The 27,422-nt window shown below is 39.7% G+C and overlaps 1 protein-coding gene across 1 annotated transcript in view; it reads left to right on the top strand.

Annotated features, from left to right (window-relative positions):
• OPRK1 (opioid receptor kappa 1) overlaps nucleotides 1-26,876 on the top strand; it is a 75,339-nt gene extending 48,463 nt beyond the window's left edge. The window contains exons 4-8 of the mRNA XM_008644922.2: nucleotides 1,254-3,721; nucleotides 3,931-4,295; nucleotides 4,781-5,107; nucleotides 19,459-19,811; nucleotides 24,339-26,876. Coding sequence (XP_008643144.1) covers nucleotides 4,848-5,107; nucleotides 19,459-19,811; nucleotides 24,339-24,871 — 1,146 coding nt within the window. The 5' untranslated portion in view covers nucleotides 1,254-3,721; nucleotides 3,931-4,295; nucleotides 4,781-4,847 and the 3' untranslated portion in view covers nucleotides 24,872-26,876. The remainder of the gene's footprint in view (nucleotides 1-1,253; nucleotides 3,722-3,930; nucleotides 4,296-4,780; nucleotides 5,108-19,458; nucleotides 19,812-24,338) is intronic.
• Nucleotides 26,877-27,422: the final 546 nt, after the last annotated feature.

Below are 27,422 nucleotides of genomic sequence, written 5' to 3'. Positions count from 1 at the left end.
GGAAAGAGAAGACTCTGCAGGATTTTGAGCTCTTTGAGGAAGTCAGTACTTATCCCACACAATCTACTGGGATCATCTTAAAAAGAAATGACCAGGCTAATCTTAAAGTGGCTTCTATTTATTCCCATAAAACTTATTAATGGCATGATCATCATCTCCTGTCTCAGAACCGAAGCTGTGTGGAAGTTCAAGACGTGTTAGCTGATCCCCATTCCCTTCCTGGAACAGGGTAACCACCCACTGGCAGAACTGTGCTTCCACATGCTGGGAAGCCAACTTGCCATGAAAGATGATTAACTGATAATGCCCACAGGAGAGGTAGTTGTAAATAATAGTTAGAGAGATGTAATTTTTTTGTTCTGTCATTGTTGCTTTTTGTTTGGTTAGTATGTGTGACTTTTTTGTTTGTTTAATTGGTGTTTTTTGTTAAAAATACCTGTATCAGATGAGCTGGTTTGTAGATCAGATATCTGTATCTTTATACAGATATCTGAAGAACACCACAATTTTCTCTTTTAAAGAGAAGTCTTGGAAGTTGTTCTGAAGCTCACATTCATCTGCTTTCAGCATCCTTTTGTTTTCTCTGGAGTCGGAGCTCTAGCCTGCTCCAGAAAAGTGATAAGTTATAAAACTTCCAGCTGAGAATCTTGATGAAATGAAATGCAGGGAAGATGGCAAAGTGGTGACCTGTTTTGACAACTCTGCCTCTGCTCCAGGGTCCTGGCATGTATGCCATGGCCAGCTGTGACAGAAGTGCTGCTGCAGGGAGGCAGGGTGACAGCAGAGCAAGGCAGATGGCCTCCTGCTGGGATCTTCTGAACTCCTTAATCCCAGCCACTGACCTCCTCATTGCCAGTTAGCTCTTCTCTGTGCAACTCCCTTCTTTTTTAAAGTCCTAGGGTCAGAAACCTTTCAAGACCTGCCCCAGTCCCTCCCTGCAGCTGGCAGTTTCAGGGTGGCTGGTCTTTTCATAACCACCCAGGGACTTTTCTGTGGAAGGAAGACATGTTTTGGGACAGAAGCTATCCCAGTGCTCAGCACTTTATTGGGTTGGTTTCTGAAGGTGGCAGTGGAGATCTGTACCAGTAATTTTTTAAAAAAAGTAACATGAACTTCTGTTATCTACAAATAAAAGTAAAGCACATGTTTTATGCTGAATGTTTAGTCCGCTGTGAACAAAATATATGTATAAAAGCTGTTTAAGTAGCATTGTATATACCTTCTCATCTTTTCCCCCTTCCTCTCCCTTTCAGGTCTTTGAAGAGCATAAACCACACACCATTTCCTGAGAGCTGTGTTCACACAGGGAGCTAACATTTCTGGATGCAGAGAGACAAGAGAACTTTGTTTCCCTGGCAACTGGAGCCAACAGAAAGTGTTTCCAGCATCTCCTACCTTTACACAGGCTCACTATCATCGTAGCCTTTGGTCAATCATGTAGTAAAAACAAATATTAGCTGAAAAAGCATCTTGACAGTGTGCTCCACTTAACTCATGTGGACTCTTCTCCAGCCTCTAGAATAGAAGGTGATCTCTGCAAATAATCCTGTTCCAAAGTATCCAGTGTTACAGTTTATGGCTGAACCTCAAGGCTTGTCCTATCCTGCACATTTGACTGAAACCCATAAAGTGTCATGGTTCCCTGGGAAACAATGTCAGGAGCTAAACAGCTGTCACTCCAAGCCTGTGTGTGCTGGGATGATGGAGCTGGCTCTGTGCTGCAGCATGGTGAGCAGCTGGCACGGTGCTGCACCGAGTCGTGCCAGTGATTCAATGTGCTTCATTCCTGCCTCTGAGTCAGGGCTGAATTAATGTCGTACCACACTGTTAAGGTTTTAAAGTGCTGTGCTGATGGGGGCAGCTCTTTAGCTTTTGGCAAGAAAAAAGACAGTGCTGAACCCCTTCCTACCTGCTGTTGTTAAATATCTCATATTTCCCTCCCCCCCGAGTTTCTTATTCATTCAAATAATTTCACTAGGGTTGCAAAAGAAAACACTTTACAGATACCAAATTCACGATTTATGGTTGCCCTTCCACTCATACTTAGCAATACTGTGTAGCTGATTTTTGATTGAGGCAGAGAGCCTGGGGAAAATAAAAGTTTGTGTAAATGCACGTTGTAGTTCCTAGGTATCAGGCAGTTGAACGTGATATTTTTTTCACTTTTGAGGGCTGGAATTTACAACTTAAACAATTTTCTATAATTATAGAATTTGATACATAGTTTTGTATTCTTAATTTAAAAAGTCCAAGTGATTTCTGTAGTATTTCCCAGAGTCCAGTGAGGTGAACACTACTGGTCTAAAGTATTATAGCAAAAAAATCAGGGGGCATGTAAGCCACATGTTTGTGAGAACATTACTGGAGGAAAATTGCAGCTGCATGGTGAGACTATGTTTTTTTTGTGCTGTCTTTCTTCTTTAAATATTTCCTTGCTTTCCTTTGAAAGCAGGGCCTTCTGTCTGGTGTCAGTCCTTAGAGGGAACAGGGATTTTCTTCCCCTTTTAGAAGTTTCTGCTCCCTGTGTAGCAGTTGCAGAGTGACAAAATGATTGCTCTTAAGAGCTAAATTATCATGGAGTGCTAAAATATTGCTATCTTAAATCTCTCTTGTATATTTTAATTCCAGGATATGGAAAAGTCTGGGAAAGATGCTAACAAGGAGTTGAAAATCACCAGTAAAGTTATTTATGAGAAGATATAGCAACAGTAGTTCCCTTCAGTACATAGGCAGGAGATTGTGGATTGCAGAGGATAAAAACAGAATTGAAGTATATTTTATGTTAGGATGTCACTTCATCTTCAAAAAAAGATAACTGCTCAGGTTTGTGTCCCTGACTCAGGAACATTTTTGTCACATATTTGTTATTTTGCATTTTTATCCATCATCATTAAACGTGAAACTTTTAGACAGCTCTACACACATGGTGGTGAGCAGTTACTGAACTTCTGGAGAAAACAGTGACCACAGTCAAAGCCATTATCCCATTTGAACAAGACTGTTCCTCTAAGATAGGGGGTTCTGTACCTTTTAAGCCTCCCACATGACTTCTCCCTCAGAGCTGACATAATTTATTCTCTTGATTATAGGTTTAGAAAAAAATTGTTTCAGAGTAGAAAACTCAGCCTGATCACAGACACTCAACAAGAGGAGCATGAAGTAAACTTTTAAGATTGGAAATGCTTGAAGGAAACCCACAGCCTGTCTTCCTCTCCAGGGACTGGTTTTCCTGCTGCACACTTTGAGATGCAGCCAGTCTGGCTGTTCCCAGCCTCTTCCAAAGGAGTAGGAATAACTCAGGGTCTTGCCTCTTCTGTCCCAATTTACCACTTAGAGACTCCTGGTGGGGATTTCAAGGTCTGTGTGCAAATTCAGGGATACTAGAACACACATATTGGTGCTTTACCAACTCCTGTTGAGGGAATATATTAGAGATAAGCCCTGAGGGATGTGATTTCTGTACACACCATCTCCCTGTTTCTGGCTGCAGCTGGGAGAATGGAGCTCTGACAGTGCTATAGGGAATTCTTGGCTTCTCACATGGTGTGGGACAGACTGAAAAAAACTACGTAGTTATCTGGGTGCCCCTCTCTTCTTTGGTAGCCAGCTTCTGATTTTCTTGGAAGTTGCAGGTGCAAAGGAGCAGGGGCAGAGCTACCCAGTGAGAAATGTTTTGGACACACAATTGTGGAATTGAGGCATGAAAGAGCTGATGGACCAGGTAAGGCATCTAAATTTAAAATTCCTCTTTTATTCAGTGTCTACTAGTCTGAAATCCTGTGAGATTCTATAGGGCAAAGAGCATCATTGCTTGAGGCCTGGCAGTGCAGGGGAATTGAGGGAAGACAACTTGGAAAAGTGTATTAAAATAAGCATTCATTCATAGCAGAACTTATTTCTTGCTTTTCTTTTAATTTATCTGCATCTCAGTGTTTAGAAAGAAGTCATGTGAGCTTCCGAGCTGCAGGGACAGAGACAGTGGAGAACGTGTGCATCAGTGCAGAGTGCTGCTGGAGCCCTGGCAGAGCGAGAGGGAGGCAGAGGGAGCCTGAGACAGAAAAGGCGAAGTGGTGGGAGCTGGAACAGCAGCAACTGCTGCTGCTACACGGTGCAGCTGGTGCCCGGGAACCGGTTCTGCTGCCAGCACGCCTCTCCGAGGGCGCAGGTGCCTCACATTCAAAAGTCCTAGGTGGTCAGTGGCATTTCCAGGAGCCAAGCACAGCTGCTTTATTCTTTTCTTTTCCTGCAAAGAGCACCTGTTTGAGGACTCCGCTTCTTTTCCTGGACTGAAAGAGGTATTTTTTTGTCACTAATGTGTCTTTTCTATAAAAGCAGGTATGGGATCAGGAAAGAATAACTCAGAGCAGGATGTTAAGGCAGGTGTGCAGAGAGGTGGTGGGTTTCTCTGTCTCCTTCCCCTTTATAGCAGAGCTTAGGTAACGAGGAGCCTCTGTTAGGATACAGTTTGACTTAAAATACGAAAGATGGGAAAGACAGGGTTAAAGTGTGGGGGTGGATCTGAGCTGTTCCCATCTGGCTTGCTTCACTATGCAACCTTTGAAAGTGGAGGAAAACTTCCCTTGTGCACTTGGAGAAGCAGCATTATATAGCAAGATGTAAAACTTGCAAGAATTTAGTATGAATGTGATTTGCTTAAATCTCTGCTTGGCAAATTACAGTTCCCATCACAGCAGAGCTCCCCTTAACACCTACAAGTTTTAGAGGTCTTAATGTTCTGTGGCTGTGAAAATACTTCTTTCTCTCTCTTCCCTCTTTCCAGCATACTTGCCTCCTGCTGTGTGCACCCTCCTCCTGGTCTCCCTCCTGCCTGTGAGGACTGTACCCCTATGGATGCCCCTATACAGATTTTCCGTGAGGAGCCAGACTCCACCTGCTCCCCAGGGCCCTGCCGACCCCCCAGCACCAGCAGCAGCTGGCTCCCAGGCTGGGCAGACTATGACAGCAATGCCACTGGGGCCTTTGGGGATGGCCAGCACAACCACACCAGCATCTCCCCCGCCATTCCCATCATCATCACTGCTGTCTACTCTGTAGTCTTCGTTGTCGGCTTGGTGGGAAACTCCCTGGTCATGTTTGTCATCATAAGGTAAGAGGTTTTGGGTGCTGGTTGGAAGAGGTGCAAAAGACTGTCTCTAAGTTTGGCAGGGTAGGGGAGTGGGTGGTTTTTGGAAGCTCTGCTGTGAGGAACTGGAAAAAATCACCTGAAATGACCCAAATTGCTGTCTTGTTTGTCACAGTGGTTTGCCTGGACTTGTGTTAGAGACAGAAGGGACAAGCTGGTTAAATGTGATAAATCCTGCAGCCCGAGGGAAAGCGCTTTGTGCCTGCAGCTGCGTTCACTGGCTGCCCTCTAGGGATGAGATGCTGCTGGCGTCCGAGGGAAAAAGGCTTGCGTGAAAGAAGCAAACTTCTACAAGGCAGCTTTTATTTCCACTGAGGAGACCCCGAGGGACAGCTCATGTATCCAGTCATGTGGACACTGATACATTGCTGTCTTGGCACCTAATGTTTAGTTTAACAAGGAGAGAAGGCCAGGAGATTATAAAGATAGGAGGAATGGCTTAATGTAAAGCAAGGGATGTTTTTCTCTGTTTAGCAGTTTTCAACTCCAGTTGTTGGTGTTGGATTGAAGAAAGCAGAGAAGGTGCTGAAATACCTTTTAAATTGTTTTTCAGGAAAGAGGAGAAAGCTCTGTGTCTGTGTTAGTGAATGTTTTAACTAAGCCACTTAGTGAAATGCACTGATACTTATGCTTGCACTTACACTTTTGCATTGGTGTATATTTTAGCTTGCACTGTGCTTCCTCTGTCTTTTTGTCTTTTTCATTTGCAATCTATAGGCTTGTTTGGGCACGGCACGGCACCAGGGTTTTTTTTTGAGCAGTCCAGGGCACTGAAATCATGCAACTCCAATTTGGACTCTTTCTCCACAGCCCGTTTGAATTCTGATAATATTTCTGGAAAAAAAATCCTAGGACTGTGGATTATTCATTATTCCAATGAAATCACCTTGTACATGGCAAAAATGGAGGTATTGGAAGGGATTCTCTTTAGTAAAGCATGCATGATAAGGGTCAAGCAATTGCAGGATGCTGAAGTAACTGTCAGCCCTGATGTAAGGGGAAGTTACGAGAACTGAAGTTGTTGATGAGGTACTTCAAAAAGATGAGTTATAATCAGGTGAATACTCTTGAATAATGAAAATAAAATTCCATTTAATAGTCAGTGCAATAAAGAAAGGTGCCTCTGGTCAGTTTAGAACAAGTGGTTGGCTCCAGTTTTGTGATGGTGTGATTTTTATACCCTTGCCTGCCCTTTTGATCTTCATTCAGGGTAGAGATTTAATTTCTTTTTGTATTTCTCCTTCAAGAAAAGAGACTCCATACTTGACAGTCACACAGCTGCAAAGGCAGAGATTTTCTAAGCCAGTAGTCAGTAACAAAGTCAGCTCATAAACTCGCCTGGGCAGTGGAAATAAATCCAAACTTAACCCTAAAAGTTAGCATGGATGGATTACACTGGTGCATATGTATTTGCTTTTTTTTCTCCTTCTGCTACCTGCCTAAGACTATTTTTGTGAGGCTCTAGATAGTTATGGCTCACTTTCCTACTAGTTCCTACAGGTTCCTACTAGTTCCTTTTTTGAGGAAAGCCAAGGGAAGTTTGTGGGAGAAGATGGTAAGGGAGAGGCAGATCCTGTCCCCTTGCCATCTCACAATACCTCTCCTCCAGCTGCCACAACTCTAAAAGGGGATGGGAACATACTGTGGCTCTTCTTCACCTTCCAGCTGAGTACAGGCTTTGTCTGAGGCCCTTTGCTGCCATTTCTCAGCTCTGAATTCCAGATCTGCCCTCCTCCTCCTAACCCCCTCTGGACAGGCAGGCAAGGCAGGCACGAATCCTTCTCCCTTTGCTCATTTAAACATTGTCTAATGTTGTTAGAACAGTTCAGTTGGAATTATTACAATAATCGTCCACCCCAACTGCCTGACACTCCAGGCCTGACACGGGCTCACCTTTTGGGTGACAAAAAAGAAGACCCCCTGTGTTCTGAGACTTTCAGCCAAAATGTTGAAGTGTCAATGCTGTGGTAGGTTTAGGAGACTCCAGAGTCTTGCGATGTCTCAGAAACAGGCTCAAATTCAGCCTTAGCCTGTGGTGTAGGCAGACCTTGTCCAATTCCTTGCTTTGATACCACTACAGGACTGGTTTTGCTACTTCTGCTCTGAGGGCTGCTAAAGAAGCTCATGGAGACCAGTGAGTCAGCACCTCAGTAGCTTATGTGTAGAGTTCTGGGTGAATGAAATCTCTTACAGGTCTGGTGGGGGGTTTTTCTGCTGAGAGGGAAAACTCAGAGTTTCCTCAGAGGGAAAAATAACAGGAGAATGTCACTTCAACCACATGTACAAACTCCTGACAGAAAAGTAGCAGAGTTTGGTACAGCTCCTGTGAGGAGAGATTTATGTTGAAATCTGACTGGGAATGGTCCTTTAGTGCAATGTTGACAGCATGGCCTCTTAAACCATTTATAAGACCTGGATTCTTCTCTTGGTTTTACTATCAGGCTTCAACACTGTCTTGGGGTGACTTTGTGATGTGTAACCCCTCTTGCTGTCCCATGCCCAGAAATTAACTTTGTGCCTTTCTGTGCCTTTAAACTGAGCCTGAGAGGGGGGAGGAAAACCTGAGTAAAACTTCTTCTTCTTCTGAGCAGTTTGCAGCTTGTTCAAGGTCACACAGAGATAGAGATTTTTTTTCAGCTGCGGCATCAGAGTGAGAGTGGGGAAGGCACCTCGCTTGCTTTTGGCCAGTTTTTTCAGCTCCTTTTTCTTTCTCTGGAGAGAGAGATGGAGAGTTGAACTTACGTTATTCCTGGGACTTTGTTTTTTCTTTTTTTTCCTCTGCTGGACGGTTTCAACATCAGAATACATCAGGAGGAATTTCCACCACCCTGGAGATGGGCCCACCACCCCATCCCAGCTCCAAGGAGGGCGAGAGAGATCTATGGAAGGACTCTGAAATTTTCCCAGGTTTCTCTCAGCAGACCAAGAGGTTTTATTATTTAGCATTATTATCCCTTTCCTGTGTGTTTGTTAGATAAATAGTTTTTATCTCTTTCACTTTCCTTTGAGGAAAATTTATTTTTCCCCGAACCTGGTGGGAGAGGGATGGTTGTAACCTGCCTTCTCTCAGAGGATATATTTCTAAATTTGGCCAAACTGGAACAAATTTTAGTGGCGCCCAATGTGTGGCTCGAAGGAAAGTGAAAAGCATGTGCTAATTACATTTTGGTTTGAATTTACTTATTCTGTGTTGGGATAAAATAGTCACCATGTTGGTTGAATTTATAACATTTCTCTGGCTTGAGAACAAACACTTTTTCCTGTCCTGACAAGGTCGCTTCATGGCTTCCTCATATGTAAAATGGAGATGCTGGCATTCACTGTCTTTAAAAACACAGCAACAATTAGATTTAAAAGCCAAAGTTTAATCACTAAAACTTGTAACAGAGCAAGACCAGGTCTACTGTAAGCACCCATGGCTCCTCAGACACACACAGAGTGCTCATTTTTAATGTGCAGAAAAAGCTCTGTGTTAAATGTACAGTGGATTGGTACTCTGTTCCTGCCCATGGTGGTCGGCTCTCCCAGTGTGGGTGGTTTGCAGGAACCGTCCCTGTGTTTGGATCAGCTGTGCAGCACATGCACCATCCCAAGGGGCTCTGCTGTCAGCCAGCAGACAGCTGAGTGGATGGACAGTCCATGCTGAGCCATGTCACATGGGATGTAATGCTCTCCTGTGGCTGCTGCTTTTTCCCGATGAGAGAGTAAGAGAGAAAGGGGGCATCACATTGCCTCTTGCACTGCTGGGAAATACAAGCACTGTGTGGGAAGCACAATCCTCCCCTATGGAGGAGGAGGAGGAGGGGAGCCATGAAATGGGTTTGCAGATACCAGGTAAAGTTATCTGACCTCACCTGAGGAAAGTCCTAGAGCTGTGTGGTTCTTTGCTTGACCAGAATTTACCTCAACCCCAAACCTTTTCTTTTGAGATTAGCTTTTCCTCTGAGGTCTTAGAAGATATTCCTGGAGGTAAAATAGTTGGCTGAAGGGGATAAAAAAACCTATTTGTCCTTGGAAGCAAGAAGGCTTTTTTCTCCATTCCCCTACCCTCGTGACTTTTTTCTTTAAAATTTAGTGCTGGCTTTAAACAAAATGGTAGTTTCTTATGACAGCTGCAGGGAAGAAAAATCTCCAGACTAAAGTTACAGCTTTAACTATAGATTTGCACTTAGCAAAACCAGAAACATACTCTGGTAAAACTCTGGGAGATGCTCTCTCTTACCCTCTCCAGAAGCACTTTTGCTATGTATTTATCTTACCCTCATTGTTCCTGAAGTAACTTCCTGAGACCAGCTCATATCAACAGGATCCTAAAGAGCCAATCTTGTATTTTTTTTAAAATTGTCTTTCAAGCTTCCAGTGAACTGAATAATTTTCTACATTCAAGAATTTTAAAGAAGAGGTTGTGTCACAGATATGTAAATTGATTCCTAAGGGAAAAGAGAAACCTTATAATCCTCTGCTTAGTCTAATGTTGAAGAAAAAGTTTAATCAGGAATACATTTTTTGTTCTTATATTCATTGAGCTGAACAGTGTCTCACATAACAGGAAGAGTGTATTAAGAAATGTAATATAAAATTGACTCCTTTCCAGATTGTTTTTAATATTTCTTCATCATTCATTCCAAACAAGAATGAAAATGCATTTTTTAAGAAGTACAACAATGAAATAATTCGATACATAGGTTTAAATTAATAATAGATTTTGATACCATCAAAAGATTACTTGTTAAATTGCTTTAAATTATTGTTCTAATTTTATTAAATTATATTTGGAAAGAATATTGTTCTGAAATGAAAATTTAAGCTTCAGAAGAGTCGACCTAACTGGATTACCTGTTCCCTATTGCTGGCAGTTTGTATGATTTCATTCTTTTATAAAATCAAGTGTTTGGCTGCTAAAGGCAAAGGCTGAACTGTACTATACTTTGTGAAGTTTATGACTTTTAACCTTTCTTGTGCTAATCAAAAATCTGACACCTTACTACTACCAGTAGAGAGGCATCAAATGGATTGATAGCAATTCACCACAGATTTCAAACACAATTTAGCCTTACCTCACTGAATGGAGATAATTTTGATAAGTTCTGCAGCGTTAGTTCAAACGTGACATAATTTCCATCCCAACTTTGAAGACTGATCATTACGAAAAGCTTTTACAGATGGCACAAAGAGGAAGGCAACAGGAAACATGAAAGAGGAGAGGCTTTTAAAAGAGTATTGATAGTTTGACAAGCACAGACCATTTAAACAAAATGTTACTATTTCCAATCTTTTAAAACCCAGCTAGACAGTGACTAAGTGAGGCCTGGGATTTATAAGCTGACAAGAAACCTGACTTACGGTCATGCTGTGATAAGAAGAGATGATACTGAAAGGCAGGGAGAGCAGAGGAAAGGCTTGAAAGGAATATTTACTACAGACAGTATTAAAGAGAGGCTTATAGTGAGTAATGTGTTTGGCTTCTGGAAAGTAATTTGGTATCCGTCCAGACATTTCCGCTGGGCTAACAGCCAGGTAATCATTTAGTTCAGAGAAAGGCATAACTGGAATCAGTGTCTGGAAGCAAGATGAATTACAGAGAATCTTTTTGAACTGGAACAAAGTGAAAACTTAGAAGAACTTTCCAGTTTGGCTGCTGGCAGAAAGATTCAGATAATTTGCCTGTTGTCAGACGGGAGAGTGGTGGGTAGCTCATGATCCTGGATGAAGCATAGGGAGGGTGCACAGTGGTGTTGGGGAAGGCAGACTGGCTAAGCCCTTCTGGTGAAGATGATGAAATGAGAGAAGAGTGGTAACACTTCATTTAGTTTTTTTTCTGAGAGAGGATTTTTGATTTGCTGAAAGGGTGTTGTGAAAGGAAATCCTTAACTGGGCAATTTGGATTGCCTGGGACACATTAAGGACAAGGGAAGATAATCTTCCTCTCTTGCCCACTCTCACTGTCTGTTCAAACGGTAATTAATTGGTCCCTTTCAGTTAAATTCTCTGAAACAGATGGGTTCCCAAGAAGAGTTTTGATTCCATTTACAAATTTCTTTCTGAAGAAAAAGCATCCAGCTACACTTTACTTCCAGGAACTATACTTCAGGTCTCCATTTTGGTCCTTCCATCTCTAAATATGAGATAATTCTTGCAAAGTGTGGAATCTGTGCTCTTCTCCTCAAGGGAGACTTTGTTCTTTGCTTATTGTTATTTTCTTTTGTGAATTTAGAGAGATATGAGGAAAAGGCAGTAGGAATATAATTTTGTCTACAGACAGGCATAAGTGCACAAACTGAATTAGCTGGGGGGAGAGGGTGTGCACAGATGCAACGAGGATATTGGAAGAGGGATGTCTGACCATGCTGGCATTCCACAAAATGTAAAAAATATATAAATCAAGAATACGTAAAGGTGCACAGCACTTTTTAAAGAAAGTGCACAAAAATGAAAATTATTTAAGATATTGGTTGAAATTAATACTAGATTTTGATAACATCAAAAGATTACTTGTTAATTTGCTTTAAATTGACGTGATTCTACTGGGAAGTTGACATGCCAGGCTGTGAATTATCTTTGAAATATTTATTTCACCCAAAGCTAGAGGGTTTAACTCTCATTAGAGTCACCTTTTAATCCCCATGGAAGTGAAAATTAATTTTAGGCAGTTTGCTGTTTTCAGTTTTGAGGCATCATTTTCAATGAAATCTCTGTGTTCCCTGCAAGAGTATAAGAAGACAATTCTATTCAGTGTACAAATGTCTGCAAATACGCGGTAAGAAAGTGAATAGAACCTTCCTGTTTTCTCCACTTGTATCAATCCCCCTTTGTAACATGCTGCTGCTCATCTCTGCTCCAAAAGTCATCAATGCAATAAGAGTGAATGTCACATAGATCATGCTCCCAAACTTAGCTGTGCTGCACGTGGAACACAGAGGATTTTATACTTGCTAAATGCACTTCCCACTGCATTGCTGGTAGTCCAGCCACTGTGGCTACTTTTGGGCAACTGGCAAATGCCTCCTTGAGTAGTGACAGATGGAAAGCTGTATGGTAGGATCAGTTCAGACAATCTATTCAATGTTCATTTAGTGTCCACACTCAGAAAAGTTTTTTTACCATGCTGCTGGATGATGGACTGCATCAGGACTCACTGTTAGACACACCTTTTAGAATGACTGGTTTGCTAAAGTGCAGAGGAGAAGAATATTTTCACTTATGGAAGCTACAAGCTGTGCTCTTCTGTTGACTGTGACTTAAAGTTTTCTGCATTTCACTTGAATCATCTGCTATGGGAATGTGTGTGTTCAGGAGGTCTGTGCTCTGGGCTTCCCTGAAGCAGGTGAGGAAAACAGATAAATGGATGGAGTCCAGAGAAAGCCTGCCAGCTGCCTCCTAAGAAGGACTGATGACTTTTCCTGAGCTGGCTCACTACTGATATGTGCATTTGTTGTCTTACCACATAATCCTATACCTGCTATAGAGCCAAGTCCCTTGTCTCCCATTCAACTTTATTACAGGAGTGTTGACCAGAGATTTGGGTCTCCACACATCTGAGTGTGTAGTTGTCCTATTAAACACTCTCAGCTGTGTCAGTTGTTATTCATCCCTGTGGCAAAAATGGAGACCAGCTGCCTTGTTTTGGGAACAAGAGTGATACCCATACCCCAAGACCCGAGTGAGTGGTTTCTGAGTTCTTTCCTTTTTTCTGTCCTGCAGAAACATCTAGAGGAAGCAAACATTCAATAACAATTGTCTGCTTCCAACAAGGAAAGTAGGACCCTGAGAAATCTTTTCCTGGAGGAGCTATTATCTCTGTTTCCTTGAGCAATGAGTTTTTTTCTCTTTGCCAGGCAGTGTGTGTCCTACTCAATTCCTTCTCCCATAAACGCATGGGAAGCACTTTGCCAAGGGAGCCCACATCCTTTATTAAAAAAACCCCAAACATTTCCAAGAGAAAAGAACAACAGGAAAGGTGGATGTTACCAGAGACAGAGATTCAATACTCACTAGAGCAATGCCCTTGTGGCAAGTAAGAAGGATTAGGATGGTCTAACACCCTGGGAACTCCCCACAGAATGACTCGTCACTGGGAAACATCTGAAGCAGCATGAAGTTTATCAAGGGATTGAATAAGTTGCTTGACAAGTTCAGTATTTATTTCTACTTACCAGCAGTGAGCAAAAAAAAATCAGGTACGTAGTCTGAGCTAATTGTCCAGGCTCTTTAATAATATTATTAGACATAATGGTTTTAGATAAAGTACCAATTTAGTGAAATTCCGCATTCTCACTGATTCATTTTAAGCCACAGTGGATCACAGCACCTTGACCTCTGAGCTCTGCTGCTAAAGTCACAGAAGCAAAAATTTCACAGAATTTTTTTTAACATTTTATAGTTTCTTCAAAGAGAGGCTCTTGAGTTCACATAAAAATATTAAAAACCTTTATCATAGAAGGAGAAAAATTAGTTCATTTTCATTAAGTAGTGTGAATTTTTCTTTCACTTTGACCAGGATATATGTAGACTTGAACTAATTCAGAGCCTGATTCTTTAGGTCAGGAAAAAAAATGCTTCCACATCCAACCTAAATCCACAAGATCTTGTTCAGGCTCAGTTTATGGCTAGTGCAGAGAAGTAATGGTGGTGGAAAATTGTAAGGATTTTAATTATACCTTTTGACATTCACATAGATCATGCTCCCTGATGGGAGAATAAAAGACAAAATCATGCTTTTCTTTTTTGAGCTGCTTTAAAATAGGTATCTTTGGATGCTTATAAGTAAAGAGATTCCACTTTAGGATATAATTTTGTAGACAACAATTTTTTGTCAGGTCCAAAAGGGTTTGGTGTTTAAGACAGGCAACCTTTAAATATGTGCAGTAGCTGTTTTCCTGTATTTAAAGCAATAGAGAGGTCCTCTCTATTGCTAAAATGTGGCAGTTCAAAACATGATAACGTCATATAACCCAATACAAAAATGAAAATTGCAGCATATTAATTTTTGTATTCTTTAAATGACCTTAGACTTCATTTCATATTGGCATAAGACTTTTGTATTGGATTATGAATATCCAAGAGAGAGCTGAGCCAAACCTTTGACATGGTATGGGCTTGCAATAGATCCTCCTGGACCGTTTTTTGGTTTTTTCTTCCTGTTCTGATGCAGTATTATACTCAGTGTACTCGAAATATAGCCTTGAGATTTACAGCTTTCCTGACTAAGCTTTTCAGCTGCTTGATCTCCATATACTTCATTCAGAGGAACCTAGTGGAACAGAGCCTGCGTCCTGCTGATAGGTGTTTTTGTAATTTGCTTTAGATGTGCTTTAGCTTTCATTTTCATTCACTTACCCAGGTATCTGTGAAAAATCTGTGTTTGCTATTCCTCATTGCATTTTATGCTTTTGTACTTTCCCTCTGCAACTGGAGGTTGGTGTAGTATATTTGTTAGTTTTGCTCCCTTCCCCATCCCTCATTTCACACTGAAGGGAACATTTCATCACTTCATCCTACTACAGCTACATGAAAAACTCTGACCAGAGCCTCTTTCTTATCTTTTATCATCTTTTCTAATGTTAGAGTGTACTTTAGTATCACACTCCTTTCCTCAGCTTGAGATAATAACTTTAAGGGGCTCAACTAGCAGATTTTTTCCTGAAAGCACACCAGATCCTTAGTAGCACGTTTCCCTCATCTGCTCCCACAATTTCATTGGTAACGTAGGCTGGAGGTGTGATTTCTTCTTATTTACTGTCTTAAAAGCTTGTGCAAATTATTTTCCACTCCAGAGGGAAAAGAACAGTAATGATGAGTCGACTGAGAAACAGGGGGAAATTTCTAGGGGTCAGTCTAAAGTCAGTCTCAAAGAACTTTCAATTTTTGGAAGGTGAATGATGCCTAATAGTTTTGAGAGTTTTACTTTTGACACATAAGTAGACATAATTTAAAACTTGCTCCTTGCAAACTTTCATCATACACCCATCCAAAAAAAAACCAAACCCCATCTAAATGAAAGAGTTGTTTCATCTTGACCATTTTTCTGCAGCTTTGATATATCTTCCAGTTTTTAGTCTACAGAGGCTTGAGGCCTGCTTATAGCTTTACAAGCAGTCTTGAGATCCACCAGCTTAAGGGATCAGAGGTTTTTCTGCCACTTGAAATTAGATTCTAGCACCTGGTTTAAAAGAGGGACTTCTATTCCTATGTAGTATTAGAAAAGTTGCCATTCTCTTAAGAAGTCCCAGTATTTAACAAATGATTTTCTAGACATGGGATTTCCCATGAGCAGTTTATACAGCCATGGTTTATAAATATTATAATAGTCTTTGAAACTTGTACCTCAGACACTAAGAAAATGTTTGTCATTAATTACCACTGTGCCATCTATGCTGTAATGATGGTCAGGTTTACCCTATCTGTCCTGCTAAAGTACTTAAAGGAGATATAAATATTTTAACTTAAATGAATTCAGATATTTGATCAAGAATTTTAATTTTGCAAAGGAAGACAAGATTCCCTTACACAAGCACTGTTTTGATTGTTTGTTCAAGTGAATGGAGAGTACAGTGGGAAAAACCCAGACCACAAAAAAATATTTCCTTCTATGCGGTGGTGCAATAGAATGAGTTGTAGGAAAGCAGGCAAATCCCTCATCTTGTGGACTTTATCAGGGTCTGCTTGAAAGCATCTGACAGCAACAGCAGTCACTCCATTCCTTTAGCTGGACTTTTAATTAAACCTGCAAGCACATATCTTCAGAGGCATGAAGGCATTTAATAATTTTTAGGTGTTTAATTAAAAACATTCAAAGGAGTTTGGATGATTGAGCCCAGATTCTCAGAGGCATTTCTCAATTTTATAAACTTCTAAATGAAGTTTATAAACTTCTAAATGACTTAATCTATACTGCCTAATAACTTTAAGGACCAATACCTCATTTATACAGAAGCCAATGTTTCCAGGCAAAAGTAATCAAACTCCTTATGTTACCACAGTGAGATCAATGAGTTTTAAGGTTGCATCAGTCAAATGTGCCTGGATTTAGCATTGCTCAGGTTGCCAGTGCACCCTTCATCCCTGAGTCAGGTATGCATGATCCCTCTGCAGTGCCTGGGAGAATTGATTGCTAAATGAGATATTTGTTGGAGCTGTATTTATTTGTCTTCCACCTTCTTGTTCAAAGTCTGTCAGAAGGGGTCAGGTGCCTATCCTGGTGCATAATAAATGGTGCAGGGAGGCATGTGGGGTCTGTGAACCGTGGTGGATTTGGGCAAGGCCAGCTAGTCATGGGACTGCCATGCTGGTGAGCTGTGGGATGGACTAGATGCACACCAGGCAAGGTTATCAAAGCAAGGATTGCTATGTGCAAATCTATCCCTGAAATGAGGCAAATCTTTCACAAAGGGGACAAAATGGCATGCTGTGGGTTTTTCTTTACCCTATTAAACTTTCATTCCCATATACAGCTTTGACTTGGTTACATTGGAAGTTGTCTAAATGCTGATGCTGGAATGACTATATTTCTTTTGACCTGTGAATGCTAAGACACCCTTCCTGTTGGATCAGTAGTAATGGTAAAACTAGTTTTCTTTTATGTGCATGTGTTGCATAGTCCAAAAAATTGCTCAATTTACATACAGAACATAAACCGTGCATACACAGAGAACATGCTTTATATTGCAGCTTCAAAAAACTGGGTTTTGAAAATGCCTAAAAAGCTAGCTCTATTTTACAGCACTTCTTTCCTGTTCTTCCACTGGAAGGCTAGGGAGGAGGAAAAGAGAAAGAGATACTGGGAAAATATGGTATATACAGTTGTAATGGCACACACATAAAATAATTGAATTAAGGTTGCAAGGAATGGGAAATGTGAGATATAAAGACTTTCAGAAATTTGCTTTTTCAAGGCTAATAAAATCTTCGATATTTTTCCCCTGTTTTCTGATTTCCTTAAAGGAAAAAAGGTCAAACTAATTCTTCTGTATTTTGAAAGCAACTTTTTTCTGTCCAAACCCTTGGTGAAATTTTTAAAGATCTACAGAAATAATGATTCAGAAGAATGATTACTTGTGTCACCTCTGCATGTCAAAGGCCATTACATTTCATTTGAATGCTCCTGTGTCGAATCTCATAACTTGTATTTGACTGAAGCAGACCCTTTGCACAGCAGCAAACCTTGATTTGAAGGAATGAATGGATGGAAAAATTACCACTTTCTTTTTCCCAGTAATCATCACCTTAGCTGTTAGGAAAAAAACTGTCGTTGTTTCTAAGCTGAGTTTGTCTCTCTTAAGAGTTTTACATATTTGTTCTTGTTATGCTTTTCTTTGTAGTCTTAAAGAACTCTTCAGTACCTGCTATTTTCTCCCTGTGAGGGTCTTCAGACACTGTAATCGAGTCACCTCTTGGTGTTCTTTTTCATAAACTAAACATGCTGAGCTCTTTAAGTTAGTCAAAGAAAGAATTTTCTCCAGTCCCTTCATTTATTTTTTGGTGCTTTTTATGCAACCATTCCAACTTTCCATAGTCTTTTTTTTTGCAATGTGAACAAGACAGCAATTCCAAATATCATCAGTGATGTCCATAGAAGCAAAATTGTCCTTCTACTGTTCTATTTCATTTAATGGAAATTAGTCCACTTTAGCAGAGATTTTTGAGTGTTCAGTGAACTTTTGTTCAGTCTTACAGCTGAGATACACTTGGAGATAATATTTTTTCTTCTTCTTTTTTTAGCCAGGAGGGATTTTTTTGTCTGTTAGTATGTCTTATATTTGCTTTTTCTAGCCATAAAGACTTGTATTTGTGTTTGAACAGTGCCTTAAGGGCTATAATGGGATCTACAGGACAGACTGCCCCCCTCTGCTGGGGGGTCTGTTGAGGAGATTGATCCAGTGGGGGGGCAGAAGCCCAGCTCTGACTGATGGGTTGGTACGTGGGTGAGAAGGATGTACTGTCTCTTCCCTTGCAGTTTTTTCCCCTGTGCTTCAAACCACCATTTGGCTTTATTTCCTTGGTAAGTCTTAATTAGAGTGTTTTAGAAAAACCAATGATATTTTTTAACATTTCATATTGGTCATAAAATGAAATTTCTTCCCACTTTTTATTTAATATCTAATTTACGTATTGGGCACAATTTGACAGCACTGCTCAATTTCTTTTTAAAATTTTTTTTATTCTATGCATTGAAGTTTTAGAGGCAAATAGACACATTGCCCTATGTGTTCATGGCCTAAACTGGCTGAATCTTATATTTCCACTGTAAATTATTAGTGACATGTAGCAAAATGTAGCTACATGTGTTACTGTGTGTGTTACATGTACACATTCTAGTTCGGACACACAGTCAAAATATGGGGCTGCAGCAGTTTTGAGAAAGAAAATCTCTTTAAATCCAATGATAAATTAACAGCAATGAGAAAACACAAGGGTTGAGGGGAAGAATGTCAGAAAGGAGCGTTAGGTATATTCCATGTTAGCAGGCCCTCCATCATCCTTTGTGCTCATCACAGAGACAGAAGCAGTCCTCCACAGGCTGTGTCCCCAAAACTGTCATTAGGGCCCAACAAAGCAGGGTGTCATCTCCAGAAACAGATCCTATTTTTCATTGTAGGCTGAGGTTCCTACCAGCTGGACAAAACCAGGGCTTGCTTTTGATGAAATTAAAGGATGCAGAAGAAAAATACTGCTCTGACAATTTTTTCCCCACTGTGGTATCCTGCTTAAACAATATTAATCTTTTACATTATCAGTCATAAAAGAGAGGATGGGTAAAAGCTGATGATAAGAAAGGAGAAGAAATTGGCAAGGGAGGAACAAGGAAGGGAAATGACTAAAACTTGTATCAGCTGGCACTGTGGTGCATTCAAGGAAGACAAACTATCATATAAGAAGCAATCTGGCCCAGCAGACATAGCAATTAGCTTGGAATCTTACTAGAGAACGGGATAACAGTTTCTTCCACAAAGCGAACCCAGAAATCTCACAATCACTGACCGATAGCTACAAGAAAAAGAAACAAAAACCATTTTGATCTCTTCCAAATTTAACAGTGATATTTTCTTGTAGCAGGATTTGAGAAAATAGTATTGAAATCAGCATTTGTCTAATTAGATAAAATGTATTTATATGCCTGGTTTGCCTGTGGTAAATAGCTCTAACTGCTAACATAGGTGCTGAGAGACTGAATAAAGTGTGTTCACTTTTATCCCAAGGGTCTTGCATTTGTGTACATTTCTATCACAGATGAGAAAAGACATAAAAACCCCCATCTATGGCAAAGCCTGACTGATAAACTGTTACATATCTAAATGGGCTTACCTTTTTTTCTGCAGGTACACGAAGATGAAGACAGCGACCAACATCTACATCTTCAACCTGGCTATGGCAGATGCACTTGTCACCACGACCATGCCTTTCCAAAGCACCGAGTACCTGATGAACTCCTGGCCCTTTGGTGATGTGCTGTGTAAAGTAGTGATCTCTATTGACTACTATAACATGTTTACCAGCATCTTCACACTCACCATGATGAGTGTCGATCGATACATTGCCGTGTGTCACCCTGTGAAGGCTCTGGACTTCCGTACACCTCTCAAAGCAAAGATAATCAATATCTGTATCTGGCTGCTGTCCTCATCTGTTGGTATATCAGCAATAGTTCTTGGAGGTACCAAAGTCAGGGAAGGTGAGTGTGAGCATTCAAAATTCAGTCTTTTTATTCCTCAACTGACAATAAAATGTAATGTCAAATATTGATCAAACCTTATTTATTCCTTCTTCAAAGTATATCTAAATTCCTGACATTTTGAAATATATTGTGGAACATCACAGTACAACATATAAATCATTTAAGCTCAGATGCCCGTGCCAAAAGAACAAAATGCACTTTGGAGCTCTGTCTGTGCTAGAATGAGACCATCAAAAACTTCTAGCAGGCAGCAAGGGAAAATAATCAGGAATTTAAACACAATGGATGAATCCAGGATTAGTTCACAGTGAAACTTGAAATGTGGGCTTAAGGCTCTTTTTTGTAGGTGTTGTGAGAGTAGTTCTGACCAAGTCCCAGGAACAGAAACTAAAATTCTTAGGAATTTCACAGAACTTGAAGGCATGGTGAAGAAAGGAAAAGTCAGTAGCTGAAGAGAGAAAATGAAAATAAATTACATATGGCAGTATCTCAAGATTTGTTTAAAAAAGGATGAGAATGTGTATGGAAACCTGGGAGAGCTGAGAATAAGGATTGTCACAGGAAACTGAAATTCAGGCCACGGCAGGGAAACAGCTACAAGAACACAAAGTCACTGAAAACTCTATGCAGACCATGCGTAGGCTTTGCTTGAAATTTTTATTCCATGAAGGACTGTGGATTTAGCCCCTATAGCTAAACTTATTACCCTGCTATGGGGTTAATCTGAGTTTGAGATCTTCCTTGAGAAGGAAGGGGGAGAAGCATTTTCACACAAATGTACTTCATACCCACAGGCCTAAGTTCAGTGCAGGGGCATCTATCTCAGTGTCTTCAAAAGGCTGGAGACTTCTAATGGTGTCCTTGGGTTGGTGTCATCCCCTTACTGGATGTCTTGATAAAATACAAGGCATTTCTTTGGCAGGAGTCTTGTTTGAGATGTAAACAACCTTTTGAAAAATTATCTATAATTTCCTGCACTATCAACCTTTTCTATTTAGAATAATTTCACTCCTCTCGAGACAAATGTTTACCTAAGGACACAGTTTCATCTGGCAGAGACAATAAATGCTGTATGTTAAGCTGTTTGACATAGATCAATGTGAAAAATCATTTCAGTAATAGCTGCTCAAGGGCTAATAGATTTGGCTGAAGATATATAGGTTTTTTTCTTGCTGTTGGTCTTCTGTTATGTAGGTGACAGAAAAGTCCTCTGGAAACTCTTCTTTCAGTGCTTTGGGGGATCACGTGTCCTGGTCTGCAGTGCAGTAACTCTTCTCCCCAGTAAAGTTTTGACAGGCTCTATAAAACAATGTCTAGCTGGGGAAACATTAACTTCAGGCATATTTGGGAAGAATGTCTCGCTACATACAAGATCCTGAAGGCCATGGAACATTGGCTCAGACAGGTGTTTTGTTGGAGTATGCTCAACTAACAGAATGTTCCTGTCATTCACTGTCAGCAGCACATTTCGATCAGGGGGGTCCTCTGAGGCCAGCAATGATTAAATGCCTTTTCCACGCCATGTAGCAGGCAGCCTTTTTTTTACTTATGAAACAGAGACTGGTAATACAGAACACAGCTGGGCTAAATGAGGTTGGAAATACTGGCAACTGCTTGTCAGCTGCTACTGTTCCTCCCTGCTCAACTGATCTAAGGTCTCTCTTGAGCATTTAGTGTCAATTACCTTGTCTGGTGTGTTCATGAATTGCGCTGATAAACGCTGAAGTGGAAAGGTGAGGATGCTCCCTTTGCCTGACAGCTGGACCTCAGGCCTGAAACTTTATGTTATATGGGTCACAACAGTTGCTGTTTATATGCTTCAGGGCCTCTGCTGGAGTCAGATTTAAGCAACAACTGAACAGAAAATGGAAAGTGATTATATTTAAAGTTCCCTCACCGTGCTCAGTTAATCCATTTTGTTATCACAGCTCAGAATTGCTCCCAGGTGTGTCCTTTTGGATACATTTTTACTGCAGAATAAATTTTACATCTGTGTAAATTTTTCTGCTCCAACCTTAACGGAGCTCTTCTTGCTGAAGAATTGTTCAGCTAGAAAAAAAATAAAGGAATAAAATTATCTACTCATATTGCCAGTAAGGATGTGAAGGCTATGAAAGTGACACAATCAATATTATATATCTAATATATATGTTTCCTATGCCAAGAGTAAAATTAATCTTAAATGGTAGTTTATCAAACACATTATAAAACAGATTTACACCAAAATACCATATAGAATACAGTGTTTTTCCTTAAATATATTAATGTATTTGAAATATTTGCCTTTCAAAGTGGAAAATATCAGTATGAAATCCTAAATTTATGACACTATACAGGGTTCTGCACCTTCTCAGGCAGTAAAAATAAAATATAAATTGGATTTTATTCTGTTCCACTTCCAAAGTTTCAGAAAATTAATATAGTATTGTGCATTACAACCAGAATTTCTATTGATTGTTTCCTGGTTGTAAACTGGGAAAATGTAAATGGATTCCATAAAGTACTATGCTATGGCATTACATACATCAAGTACAATACATGAATATTAATGAATTTAGAATAAGATTTTCCGTAGAAAATAAACTGCAATGAGATGTAAGATAATAAATTTGTATTTGATAATTTGAAATGCTAAAATAACATTGCCAACCACAAATTATAGCAAAATATAGTGAGGATGACCTAATAATTTTGATAAATATGTGAAATTATGTCAGTAGATTTGAAGAGGCCATTTCCTCTGGGAGTGGGTTTCAGTGAGTAGTTGGATGTGGTCTGGAGCAGCCATCCATGATCACTCATTTTTATCCAGACCCACACATCTGGAGGCAGTTTTACTAGTTTAGTTAATACAGCTGCATCCTGATTTTATTGCTGCTGCTAAGTCATGATCTACTACAAATAACAGTAATATTTGACACGAAATCTTTGAAGATGATTGTTGGCATTTCTAGAATTAAATTTAATAAAAGCAACTATGCTTGTGAAAACCTACATCACAAAGGATTTAGATAAGTTCACTGAGTGTCAAGGCCTGTCAAGCCATACTTGTGCTGTCATCTGAGTATCCTGCATCAGCCTTGAAAAATGTCTTTTCAATTTTCAGCTTTCAGAATAATACATATTATTTAAAATAAAACCCCAAAGTATTTAGCTTTTTTAGCTTTAAACTTGTTCTATTAAAATGTTTCGGTATTCAATATTACGCAGTAACAGCTTTCTGGTATCTAACCAGGAAATGTCTGTATGGCACTATAATGCTAACTTTTTCCCTAATTGTTTTTCTAAACAAATTCTCTTCAATATATTTTTGATTTGTGAAACATTTTTATAGCAGGAAATATGGCCTGATTGGTTTTTTTTCTGTCTTGTCCTGATGGAGACAGATATGAAAAAGTGATGCACAGGAGTATTTTGAATCATTCCACTCTTAGATCTGAATTGATGAAAGACAATAATAATTTGTAGAGGAATGAAAAACTCAGTAGGGAAAATGATAAAAAAATCCAAAGAACACTGCATTACTGTACAGGATAAAATCTAAGCTGCATTTCAGAGTGAAAAATCCCTGTGTAACTCTGACTTATCTTCAGTAGAGTTGATCTGCTGATAGTAGTTGTAAATTTACCTCTTCTCTTGCCTTTTAATTTATCTTATTACTTGTTTTCCCATATGTTTTATATGCTGGAAGGCTCCAATGAGGTCAGCAAATGAAGCCTCAAATATTTCATTCCTTAGCTGCCTCCCGTCAGATGAAATATTTCTGTTAAATACATTCAGGCGACAGCCTGTGGCTCTGAATCCTGGCATGGGCGATGGGAAAGGGAGGGAGTTCGTCTCTGTGGCCCACATCCTGCAGTCTCTGCACAGGCTGCATTTTCAATGGCATGATCTGCAAAAAGAGTAGCTTCATTTTGACTCCATGCACACGTGTCTTTTATTTGCTTCTGTTTAATAGAAAGGAAGCTGTTGAGTTTTTCTGAATGCAAGCATTTATGTGTACTCTAATTGTGCTGTAAAAGGCACATGGGAAAAGACGATTACATTATTATCATATATTGGCAAAATTTTCCTACTATCAAAACCTCCTTCAGCTTTTACCATTCATGTTATCAAAAATCTTTCTCCACTCACAGACAAAAACATACGTAGTTTGATAATAATGGTGAGGTTTCTACTTCACTGAAGGTGGTAATCAGTCTGGTTTTAAATTTCAGTGCGATTCAAATGGAAACAACTTTACAGATTTTGTTTTTGTGCTCTGCTTTTTTAGATTCTCCCATGGGGAAGAAATTTCATACAATATTTTGCATTTAAAAAAGCCCAAACCTCAGTAATTTCTAGAGACAGCTGAATAAAACCAGTTTCAATGGTAACTGAAAGCTTCCTTGGAGTGATTTAATGATAACTCCATTTATTAATATCTCAGTACATGCTAATCACTTTTCCTAGATTATGCTATGATAATTATATTGTTTAGAATATCTAGTAACAAACCAATTTTCTTGCTTCCTTCATTCCTAGATACTGCTAGCACTGAATGCTCCTTGCAGTTTCCAGACAGAGATTATGTGTGGTGGGACATCTTCATGAAAATCTGTGTCTTTGTCTTTGCATTTGTTATCCCAGTTCTCATTATAATTGTTTGCTATACTCTGATGATTCTGCGCCTGAAAAGCGTACGGCTTCTCTCAGGGTCTCGAGAAAAAGATCGAAACCTGCGTCGCATCACCAGGTTGGTTCTTGTGGTTGTGGCAGTTTTTATTGTCTGCTGGACTCCTATCCACATTTTTGTGCTGGTTGAAGCCTTAGGGGACGTGTCCCACAGTACTGCTGCCATATCCAGCTATTACTTCTGCATTGCTTTGGGTTACACCAACAGCAGCCTCAATCCAATCCTTTATGCATTTTTGGATGAAAACTTCAAGAGGTGCTTCAAGGACTTCTGCTTCCCCTTCAAGATGAGGATGGAGAGGCAGAGCACCAGCAGAGTCACAAACACTGTGCAAGACCCAGCTTATATGAGGGAGGCAGGTGGGGCAAACAAACCTGTATGACTAGTCGTGGAAATGTCATCTTACTGTCCTCAGGAGAGAGAGGAGTCCAATGACCTAGGACTGACGCAGATTACCACTGCAGTTTGAACTCCACTCACCCAAACAGACATTTCTGGAATATTTCAGAAATCCCAGCAGTTTGGACTAAAGCAAGTTTATTATCGATAAACGAGACCCTACTGAAAATAAGCTCAAATGAAAAGGACCTGGATGGTGGTCAGGTTTTGGCACTGTGTTTGTTGTAATTGAGCCAGCACTAAAACACACTTTTGCAGAGCACCACCAGGTGATTCTGGATAAGAATGGTTCTGGCTCTTCTTGTTACAATATGTAACATTGTATTAAGCAACGTTTGGTCATAAAACTGAGTTGTACCAGAAACTTCTGCTCCAACAGTGATTTCCTCTGAAGTATGGAGTTTGACAACTTGATCCTCTTTTACAGTGAAGAGTGTTAGGTTTCTGTGAACAATGACAGAGCTATAATCAATATTGTCCTCAATTAATATATCTGTAACCGTTGTCTGTGCTGTGAAAATCCAATTTAAGCATGACCTACCTACACACCAAAGTGATTTTATTGTGTCTGTGTATGGTGAAGCCTTTTGGCATTCAAAAAGTTTGGAATTTAAGGAGAATTGTTAGCACATGTTTAATGACCTGTGTGTAATGTTTTCAATGTGTGATTTTCCAAGGTGATTGTTTCTATTTTGAGTCTGAATAATATAATATGCATTTTCAGAGTGTATATTGAACAAGAGGCTAGAAAACCTCAAATGCTTCACTTGTTACAAAATTGATGAAAAGTGTGTTACATTCATTACATGGAGGAAACACTCTTATGTGTAACTTGTTTTCCTGGACAATTTGTAAGCAGACTGGAATAAATATTTGACAAATTAGAAACTAGTGAAGTAGCACATGAACTAACTGGATTGACACAAAGGAAATTAAATATTAGTGGATGCTTTAATGGCTTTTGACTGAAAAATCTCCTGTTTTATTGATGCTGATACATTTTCTTTGACACGGTCCTCTGAATTCAATAATTTTTTTCTGTTTTGCTGTGAAGATGGAGGTATCAAGGCACAGCTAAATAAACTACTAGCTTGCTGAAGGTAAGTTTATGGTAAAACTGAGCCTGACTTCCAGTCTGTAGTCTTTTGTCTTCCTGTTGTTTTATATTACTACTGCCACTACTTCGGTTGCTGAAATTTGGAGGAATGCTCTCATTATCTTCACCCTGAACAGATACACCATATATGTTCTTGTTAATTTTGCTCTTAATACGAAAGAATGAGTAAGGTGGGTGCCTTCATTTCATGGCAAATTTTCTCAGAAACACAATCTGATTTGGTCCTATTAGACCAAAAATACTTAATGCACACCAGTATAAATAATGAGTTTTTTCTTGAACTAGCTGACAATCCAGTTCCTGTGGAAGTGCTGTAGAAATTCAGCCTTCTGCAGGACTTCCCCCTACTTTGTTGTTAACACAGTCATGTATGTCAAATATTTTTGATATCAGGTTGATAAAAGCAGTTGTTGAAATATTCAAGATAACTCTTTCTGGACAAATCTAGCACTTTCTGATTGTTTCTGTATGACAAATGAAAAGCTGACCTCAGAATGCTTGCTTTACCTGGGGAAATAAATGTTGCTCACACAACTGACGAGTGAGTCTCACCTCCTAGTCTTTCTGTCATTCCTTCATCTTTTTTAATGTGCATTCTCCTTTCTAAATTAAGTCCTGACCTTTAAATGGTCACAAAAAGAGAATGTTTAAGGTAAAAGTTGAAAATCCAAGGTATTTATCAAGTTAGGAGCAAGTGAAATGGGAAAGAGCTTGAATCTAATGAACTATTTTCATTCAAAATAACCTGTGTTCTTGTTCATGACTTACCATTTGCATATGTATATCTGTGCTTGAATAGCTTTATTGTTCTACACATTATGTGCAATGCTCTGCATTGTAATGAAAAATAAATGTTCTTAATTTGCAAAAAGGAGGTTTCTAATAATATTTTTTTAGGTTTTATGTTATTAGTAAGGAGATCATCATGTCTATCACAGCGGAAGGAAAGTATAACATCCTAACAATTAAGCTTGCAAAGTGGTGTAAGAACGTGTCCTAAAGGTTTATTTCTATCATGAAACATTAACAGCCAAATTAGTCTGAATACAGTAAAAAGATGTCTTGGAAGTTTTCTTGTCAAATTCAGCACACTTCTCTGAACAACAGCAGGAAACCGGCCAAGATATATTTAACACATGAGAAAGTATATTAAAAATAATACTACAGTTTTGCTCACAGAATCTGATTCTAGATGATTAAGTTCCCATTGTAAAGCACTTCACTTTCTTTGTAACTCCAGGCCAGTGACTTGCCCTCTCTCTTGTGCTGGCTCCAGGAGGCAGCGAGAGGTGAAGGCAGCGTAGGAGCTGCCTGGCCCAGGAGTAGGTCTGGGTGGGGAATGGGGCAGCAGGGACAGGGAGTGCCGTCCCCTGAGTCCTGGAGGAAGGCAACATGGGGCAGACATTTGCAGGCAGCC

The sequence above is a fragment of the Corvus brachyrhynchos genome, unplaced genomic scaffold (assembly GCF_000691975.1).
Source record: "Corvus brachyrhynchos isolate BGI_N302 unplaced genomic scaffold, ASM69197v1 scaffold60, whole genome shotgun sequence".
Taxonomy (NCBI): Eukaryota; Metazoa; Chordata; class Aves; order Passeriformes; family Corvidae; genus Corvus; species Corvus brachyrhynchos.
The sequence above is the reverse complement of the archived record's forward strand: the minus strand, read 5'-3'. Positions and strand labels throughout refer to the sequence as shown.